Source organism: Octodon degus, unplaced genomic scaffold (genome assembly GCF_000260255.1).
Source record: "Octodon degus isolate 3935 unplaced genomic scaffold, OctDeg1.0 scaffold00041, whole genome shotgun sequence".
NCBI lineage: Eukaryota > Metazoa > Chordata > Mammalia > Rodentia > Octodontidae > Octodon > Octodon degus.
Genome location: NW_004524617.1, coordinates 2,486,925 through 2,496,712, shown reverse-complemented (window position 1 = coordinate 2,496,712; position 9,788 = coordinate 2,486,925). Strand labels below are relative to the sequence as shown.

General features: G+C 33.9%; 1 protein-coding gene across 3 annotated transcripts in view; it reads right to left on the bottom strand.

The window, feature by feature from the left end:
- Dmd (dystrophin) overlaps nucleotides 1-9,788 on the bottom strand; it is a 1,613,500-nt gene that overhangs the window by 724,923 nt on the left and 878,789 nt on the right. For all 3 annotated transcript variants that reach the window (XM_023715436.1, XM_023715435.1, XM_023715434.1), the window contains exon 33: nucleotides 5,000-5,117. In XM_023715436.1, the coding sequence (XP_023571204.1) occupies nucleotides 5,000-5,117 (118 nt within the window). The remainder of the gene's footprint in view (nucleotides 1-4,999; nucleotides 5,118-9,788) is intronic.

The following is a 9,788-nucleotide window of genomic DNA, read 5'->3' as shown; positions in this document are numbered from 1 at the left end:
TTTTCAGTACCAGTGATCAAACTCAGGACCTTGCATTTGTGAGGCAGGCACTTATGCCACTGAGCTATCTCTCCAGTCTCCTTCCTAGTTCTTTTTTTTTTTTTAGTTTAAAGCATATATTGTTCTATTGCTCTATATTTTACAATTTTAAAGTAGCACTTTAACAAAATATCTCACACAAAAATTTTAATATTTCTACAAATAAATTTAACCACTCACTAAATGCATAATATTTTCAGACTATTTTGGAAAATATCAAAAGTTGAGTAAGACTATGGATATCATATTAAACACTCGTAGGGTTTACTATATTCACACTAAGTATCAAAAATATCTACTGTCTCATTATTAAATAGCTTATGATATCAACTTTACAAATATCTACATTTTCAAAGTGGCTTTGGCCATTTGTGGTGATTGACAATCGTTTTCCACTTGACGAGTTTCAGGCCTTAAAATCATATAGATGTAGGTTTCAATTCAGTCCCTCAATTGCCATCTTGCTAAGACCTTCAATTACTTGTGTTCTCTGAGCTCGTTTTCTATCTCTAAAGTTGTAATAGCAGCACCTACCTCCTAAATTTTAATGGGTATTGAAAATGAAGTAACTTAAATGAATTTTCTTGCTGACTCAATGTCTTTTCCAAGCATTCGATGAATGCTGCATGTATACCTTACTCCATCTTTTCCAAAACAATCTTCTTTTGGTCTTTTGAAGTCCTACCCCCACAGCAGCTTTGGTGAGGAAATAATCAAATTGCTAACAAAAAGCTCATTAAATTCTTTACAAATATGGATTTGAAGCATGCAAATATATGCCAGCTAAAATAAGAACTAACACTCATTCAGCTTCTATGGCCCTGATCAGTATCCTTATCCAACTCTTCCAACCCTAGAGGGAAGTACAAGTGGTCATACATCATACAGAAGGAAGCTGAGATCAGATACTGTATTGAGATTAGTCATTTATTCACAATTGCAAAACTGGAAGGTCAGTCCAGGAAGCCTGCTTTCAAAAACTACATAGGCAGGGCCAGGGAGATAGCTCAGTAGAATAAGCGCTTGTCTGGCAAGCTCAAGGGCCTGAGTTCAATCCCCGATTCAAAAAAAAAAAAAAAAAAAAAACTACATATGCTACTACTATGTGTATTTTAAGTGGTAATGTGGGGATTATGAAAAGAAAGGCTACAGTAGCAAGGTTCTTAAATACAAATATGTGAAAATTCACAATTACTAATACTGTTTATGAAATAAACAGTGTAATAAAAGAATGTTCTATTCTTCCATATCCTCCTCAAGGCATTATGGCATTATTCTTTGAAGTATTAATGGACGTGAATAAGAGTTTTGCATGATCTGGACAGTTTTAAGGAAGCAAATTTAAATTATTCTTAATTTTTTTCAGTCTCTTGACCCAGCCCATTTGCAGAAAAAAAAGAAATGTTTGACAACCAAAGTGGTAAAGAAAAATAAGAAATATGAACATCTTGGGGCTGGGGAGATGGCTCAGTGGAATAAGCACTTCCCTGACATGCGCAAGGGCCTGAGTTCAATCTCCAGTTCAGAAAAAAAAGAAAGAAAGAAAGAAAGAAAGAAAGAGAGAAAGAGAGAGCGAAAGAGAGAGAGAGAAATGAAATATGAACATCAGAAAATATCAAGGAAAATTTATCAGGTGAACTTGAGTAGAATAAAATTTTGTCTTATGCCCAGATTATAACATGATTTTGATCAATATAATTAGCTGAACATAACATATAGCATTGAAGTAGTTTTGTAGGCTGAAAAAGTTTGGTATTTTACAAAACTAATTATTTGAGTTTTAGTGTGAATATTACTAATAGCACAAAATTGCTATTTTACTGGACTTGTCTCTTGATAGAATGTAATAACTATGTATAGATTTCCCAAACTGTTCAAAGTTATAAACTGGGACTTGCACAAAGGAAAAAAGTTTCAATATAGACACATATTAAATATTTTTATTTAGCTGATTTCTTTGTAAGTCTTTCTACAAAGTTCAGAGCAATAAAAAAGGAAGAATGCTGTAAAATGGGAAAATATGTTTTTTGAGCAAGTATTTCATTTCTTCCCTTCCTCTGCAAACCAAAATCTACACTAAGAAATCTTTACTTGGAATATTATTGAAACTTTATGAGCATCGAGTTTCCATCCCATTTTATAGACTTCAAATGGAGAGATAAACTGAAACACAGCAGAGCTCAAAATGACATCGTTTGGATAAACATATCTTGTCAGAATTATCCTAGCACCAGCATTAGCAACTCCAGGCGTGTTTGGACCTAACATTACAGCTTAGGCATTTCATAAGCAACATGCAGCATTACAGCAGACATTTATTTGCTTTTAAATTAATGTTTCTTTGGACCATTGGGATTATAATCTTTCCATTATCCTACAAATATTCATGATGGCATCATTCCTAAAAGATAAAATTATTCCTAAAAGAGAAAACACAGAATTATTCAAATCACTGGATATTAGTAGAGAAGCACAAATTTGCCCTCTAGTCATGCAACTGTAATCTACACCATGAAAGAAGTCAATGCAATATAAAAAAATGTGAAAGACAAAGGAAAGTATTTATACAATGTTGACAGATACTGTAAAATTTAGTTATGTTATTTTCCTCTTAGGGAAAAGAAGGCAGTTTTCATTAGACAAATAATGAATGATTTACTATATAGAATGTTCAGACTCACATCAACATTTTTGCCAAATTTTGATATTTTCTAGGCAAGAAACAGATCGCTTACCTATGGAATAGGAATTCAGTCTCTCACGGAGTAAATTATTCATTAAGATTCATTGTTTCGTGCCCATGTGTTGCAACCTGATAGAAACTTCTCATTGTTCTAGTTGGAGAGATTAACACTCTGATCTATCAATTACACATCTATGTATGTTGGTTGCTTGTCTATCACATTTTACAATTTCCACAGATCCATTTTGACCAATTGATTATTTTCCCCCAAATCTCTCCTTCTTTTTCAGTTCAATATTAGACAATTACAACATTAGACAATATTATTCCCACATCCCCATTAGATGTGGCTATGTGACAGTTTCCAGTAAGCAAACAGATTATGAACAAAATTAATGCATATCACTTCCAGGTGTGGTTCACGACAAATTTGCATGAACAACACTCATTTCTCATCTGCTCATTAAATGCAGTTGTTCTAGATAAAAAAAGATGTAACAAGATTGGGTCCCAGAATAAGACTATAATAATTCTGGAATGTTTCAGAACAGCAAAACAATAAACTTCTACTGCAGTGAACCACCAAAGCTTGGGAGCTTATGGTGTTATCCTGCGTCTATGTTGCTCAGCCAATATATTATGTCCAAATTCATTTTGCTTGAACAACGAAAACTAAATTTTGAAAACTGAAATCAGCCTATTTTACTTAATAACCACTATAGTGAAAAAGGAAAAGTCTTTTAAAATAGAATCTAAATATATATAATTGCAGACCAAAAAGTATTAGTTGTAGTTATTAAGGTCATTAACAAAAGCAACAAAACAAAACAGGAAGCAGCAAACATACTAAAACGAGCGTATACCTTCAAATCAGAATTTTATAAATTCTGAGTTCTGCTCCCTAATTTTTATGCTTAAGCAGTTCTGTTAATTTTGTGAAAACTGTTTAGTAATCTATGAATTGAATTTACAGGATCCTGTAGACTTGCCATCTATACATGTATATAACACCTGATAATTACAAGGTACTCAATGAAAAGCTAGTATCATTAAGTATTTACTTATTCACATAAGAATGACTAATAATATTTTTCAGGCATTATTCTTTCATTCTGGTTACTTTTTCCCCAACTCCACCTTATTGGCAGCCAGGTATTATGCCTCTACTTCCTTAAGGAAAGGTTTATGGAACATAAAGTAAATTAAAATGATGTAGCTATGTAGATAAAATCCTAGGCTATGTATAAGATGAAATACATGGAAGAAAACCATGATTCTAGTAGGTTTTCCCTACTCATGCACTAGAAATATTTCTCTGGTTGGGGAAAGGTAAAGAGGAGGTAGTACATGCAGAGTCTGAAAACTGAGTAGTGATAGGTGGTATCCCTAGAGGGAAAGCAGGTAGAGGGAAGGGAGAAAACCCAGAGAGATAGCAGAGAACCAATAGTAGAGGGTATCCGAACCTCATGCCTGAGGAAGCTAAGAAAAGTGGGATGGGAAGAGGTTTTCTGATCTTCTCCTTGTCTTATTGAACCTTTGCACAGCCACTGACACCACAGTCACCCCAAAACATTCCACAAAAGGGAGAAAAAGGAGGTGTGATGAGTAAGCAGTTGGGACTCACACAGTTCCCCTGAGTTTCTGCCCACCCCACTATGGTACAAAGAGTTGTGTTTTTCCTCTTGTACTGAGGGCTGAACCCAGAGCCTTGGCACTAAGCTGTATTTCCAGCCCGTTTTTATTTATTTATTTATTTTTATTTGGAGGCAGCGTCTCCTTAAGTTGCCCAGGATTGGCTTGAACTGGCACTCTTCCTGCAGCAGCCTTGTAGAAAGCTGGAATGACAGGTGTGTGCCACCATGCCTCACGTGCTTTGATTTTTATTGTTATAAAATGTGCAGAGGGGGCATCAAAGTGACAAAAGAGACTTGTACTGTCTGCAAGTACCACAACAGACAGGTCTGAAACTTTTGAGAAACTGCAGCCTGCTGGAAGACTGGCACCTACACGGCGCTAGTCCAAACAGATAACCAGTCACCACCACAGCCACCATGCTATGCTCTTAACGCTATAGCTCCTCTAATGTGTGGAGTTCATATTCAGTTACTGAAAGCTAATGTTATGAGCTGGAAGTTTCACTCAGTTTAACAGTTTTCCTTTACAATGATCGTACACTCTTTTCATAAATAAGTGCGATGGCAGTATATCCACTTAATTTGTTATTGAAATTTTTCATGGATGTGGTCTTGAATTTCCCACACCTGATAAAAGACTTACTTCGTTCCGTAATGACTGTTCTAGCTTCTTGATTGCTGGTTTTATTTTTCAAATTCTGGGCAGCAGTAATGAGTTCTTCCAACTGGGGGCGCCTCTGTTCCAAATCCTGCAGAGTTGCCTGAAAGAACAAATACCACTTAATATTGGGGTTTCTACCTTTGTATATTCTTTGTATTTCCGTTATGTAATATAAAGTAAAGTCCAATTTTCAAACCAGCCAAAACACTTTTAGAAATAAAAAAAAGATGTTGCCAGATAGAAATCTCTACTGTATAAGGCTTCAGAGAAAAATTATAGGACAAGAAATGTTTTCATTCTTAGTTACCAAAAAGTATTTCACTTGAAAATCTTGATTACAGCTTTGCTTCCATGTCGTAGAGCTCAGATGGAGTAATTTCAGAGTACTTTGATATACTTAAGTCATTACATAAGAAATGTAATTAAAAAATATGTAATTCCAAATTATGGCAACATACATAAAAGAAAAAAAATGGGTCTAGTTGAAATCTCATTTTATAGGGGGTCAAAATTAAGGTATATATTAATTTTAGAAATAGAAACAGAGAACTGATTTAAGAGATATTAGTTAACTTTTTGTACCTGTGATTACTCATATGAAAAAAGAGAAAAGTATTTGAACATGAACAGTGTTTCCTCAGAATTGTCTGTCCTTAAGAATCATCCAACTCTATTTCCCTATTCCGGGCCTAATGAGTTAGGCGAATGACAATGACGCTCTGGGAATCTGTGCTTTAATAACTTCCCTGCTTAACTTTTATGATTAGGCAATTTTGGAAAGCACCAGAATAGACATTAGTATTTATTTTCTGTAGTATAAATGATTATAATAGTGCTTTAGACAAAAATACCAGATAGAATAAAACCAACAACTTTTTAATTTATAGGGAGCAGTGCTAATCATTGGGAAATCCCTCTGCTCCTCAAGCATCTGTCTCTTGCATCTGTTACCTTAGTTTCTCTGAACTAAAACGCAAAAATCCCAGAGATGTCTAGCCAAAGAAAATTGTGAGAAATAATATATCTATCTTGTTCTGTTTCTAAAATTGCACAAGTTTTAGCCAGGGAAAGTAAAATTAATATTTTTCTTAGTCATAGCCACTGTGTCATAGATGTTTTAAATGTTTCCTCATTTTTGATGTCTTAATAACCACACTACTAATGCTGCCAGAAATTCTGTCTGATTTTAAATATGATGGTCTTTCTACTATCAGAAGATGATGAAAGTGATGAACTGTGGGTGGTAGTAATATTTATGAAACTTAGTTATTGATTCTGCCCTTTGACTCCTACTGATTTTCTATGGATTTTTATCTTTGGAAAGGCCAAAATTTGATCATTCTGTAGTGTTTTTTTTGTGAAGATATAGGGAGATAGGCTTTGTGATTTAAGCTCAATTGCTTTCTGTAACATTTAAATAACAAGAGAAACTTATCCAAACATTGTACATCTATTTTGAGCAGTTTTTCCTCTCTGTATCAAAAAATTGGAGGGGCTAACTTTTAAGAAATTTTCCACATTTGTAAGCTGTGATTGCTCAGAAGAAAAATCCAATTTTCAGGCTTCTAACTTTTATGGTTTCTTTACACAAAAGTGTGTTTGAAATATGGAACAAATTGCCAAAGACAGCTATTGAAGTAAGTAGCATAAGTAAGTTGGAGAGTACTGAACAAATTTTAAAGTTGGAAGCGTATAGTGGCAGACAGATTTTACAAAATAAGATGTTTTCCAGGGTTGGAATGTTACACTCTGGTCATCTGTGACACAGTAAGCTGAAGAATTGCTTTGGTACTGGTTACTCTCAAATGTCTGAATACATTCAATAAAAGCATTTCTCTTGTACAGCGATTAACCACTAGGAAGAATGTATACAATGTGTTAATTATTGAAACTGTCCTATCAATTTGGTTTGAAACTGTCTCATTGCTCTCAATAAAATTATGGGAAAAAATAAAATAAAAATGTTTAAAAGATAGATGTATGCAGAAACTTCAGAAAAAGTAAAATATCTACCTCAAATTCAATACAAACTTTTAAATACATGTAGGCAGCAAATTATATAAACTCATTCACTCACTCATTTGTTCATCTTAATAGGTATTTTTCAAGTGCTAGATGTTATTCTTGGGGCTGTCAATGTAGCATTGAACACAAGTATTTGATATCATGTACGATTTAAATAAAAGCTCTGATTAATGTTTAAAACATAATACTTCTATATAAAACTATTAGCTTACATTTATTTGGTTTAATATTTGTTGACACTGAAATAATCAGACTATTCTCTGGTTTCCATTTTTAGGTAGTTTATTCAGTGTTCGCTATACTTGTTTTTCTTTTCTTCTTTTAAGACTTCAAAGTTCATTTGAGAAGTATGTTGTAAAAGTAACTCCATCAACTTTAATCAGAACCTTCCCAGACTTTAAATTAAACCTGACCACAATGAACAGCTTTTACTACTGAAATTAGCAAGCATGTCAATTTAAACTTAAAACAAGCCATTTTCCTCTCTAATGAACAAAATAGGTCTCAGGGTATTTTGAAACCTGTTCTCTAGTTGGGTGATTCTCTAATTTTGATGACAGACACATGCTTTGTAAGCACCTGAGAAGATTATTAATGACAGCCTTTGAAGCAGCCTCCTTAAAAAGAGATTCGCAACTACAATACAAGTGTGTACCTCTAATGTCTTTCGAATCAAATTTCTATCCTTTACCCCATTCACTGGTCAACACAAATATCCTTTTCAAAAACAAACTGGAAAATAAAAATGTGTTCTTCTTGGAATTTATAAGATACTAATGTCCTCTTTATTTAGTGGTTTCTCCATATAGCAGAATGAGAACGTACTTCTTTAGTTTCATTTCCAGGATTACAAGACAGGATTTTAAGGTGGAATAGATGCAAGTATTTTCTACTAAGATAACATAAAAACAGCAACTAAAAGGCTTTCTTGCTAATGAATGGAGTACAAGCTTACAATGACAACAGTGGTTCCTTTTCATTTTGTATTTTTTAAGTGTACTCTATTTGCTATCATTATTTTTTCAACTTGACAATTGTGCAAGTTCTGAAATACACTGACTTTCATGTCTATGGTATGGAACGACCCCAAAGTGAAAAGAACACCTTAGCGCTGATCATTACTCAAACTAGCTACCTCCAAAATATCAATACAATATCTGGCAGTACAATTCAGAGGTAGAATGTCTGCCGAGAATGCAAAAGCTTCCAGGTTTGATCTCCAGCAAGAATCTCAGTCTCTCTCTGTCTCTGTCTCTATCTCTGTCCCTCTCCCTCTTCCTCTCTATACTCCCCTTACATTATCCCTACCAGATGTTATTATTTCAAATACATTGTACCTACTCTCTAGTCTTTATCTTCATATGATCTCTGGCCCCTCTTTTATTATTGGACTGCTTCATTCCAGTTTTAGTCCTACTTAAAAAATAGAAAACTAATTATGATTATTTACTTGTCTGATATAAAGTTACATAATTATTATATAAACAACTTACACGAACAAAACTAAAACCATTACATGCTTAAGAGTACTTAAGCATGAGAATTTTGTCTACAAGAATTCTGTTATACTGTCAAAAACAAAACACAAGGAAAAGAAGGAAGCAATGCTATAGCTAAGGAATCATAAGGTATCTACTGGGCTTTACTAAAAACAGCTTACCCCTGGGAGATGGAAATTCATCATGGAGTCCACTAGCTGAACAAAGATGGAGGAAAAGAAATTTTTAAATACAAAATGAATTAGAAGTCTTTAATCCTATTAAATCCCCCAGGGTTGAATAAAGTGGTTATACGTAGCAATCTTATGAAACATGGAGTTAAAAGATGAAGTCACAGATTTTAAGTATATCATTTTAGTTTCTTAAAAATTGCAATTTATTATTGTGCTCACTGAAAAGGAATTCTAACTAAGTAATAAATAGCAAAATCTATATGTTGACTTCAGTATTTATTATTTATAAAATTAAAAGACCCACACTTGTTACATATTTTTATACTCTTTTATACAAAACTGATAAATTTAAATAGTTAAATTAAAGCAAAAGAGCACTGTGATTGTCAATCATTGCAAAGTTCAATAAGTATGAATGAAGCTTAAATACAATAATGTAGAATCCTGTATTCACAACTTAAAAATTCACATCAAAGATTGACCAAAGTGACTTAAAGAATCCTTTTATAGACAGAAGAAATAAACAATTAAGTCAGGTAGGTTCTAAATTATGGTCTTTCTAATAACTGAAAGAATTTTACAAGGAGAGGATACTAATCATTTGCCTGGCTTTCAAACGTCTTGATAAGTAACCTCATCCCGGCTTGTAGATTTGTATTCAGCGGCTTCTCAGAAGAGACTAGCCAAATCCAACGTCATCTTTATTGCCTTCCACTTCCTCTCTTCTCATTTCCATTTAAAGCTAGCTTGGACGTTTTTCTACTTGGCATATCTTCCTCGCTTCTTTTTTTATGAGCAGAATATATTTATTGAGAGAAAGAAAGCTCCTGTCCCGAGAGAGAGGGACAGGAGGGGGGGCCCGAGAGGATAGTTCACCACTTCCTCACTTCTCTGAGTGTTCTATCAGCACTTCCATGGGGAGATTACAGATACTTCTAAATTTGCTCATCCTTTTGTCTTTTATTCACAAATGTTTCTTTATTTTTTTAAATTTTTATTTATTAGAGAGAGAGAGAGAGAGAGAGAGAGAGAGAGAGTGTGGGGTGTGTGTGTGGCCAGCTCAGCCCACCAGGG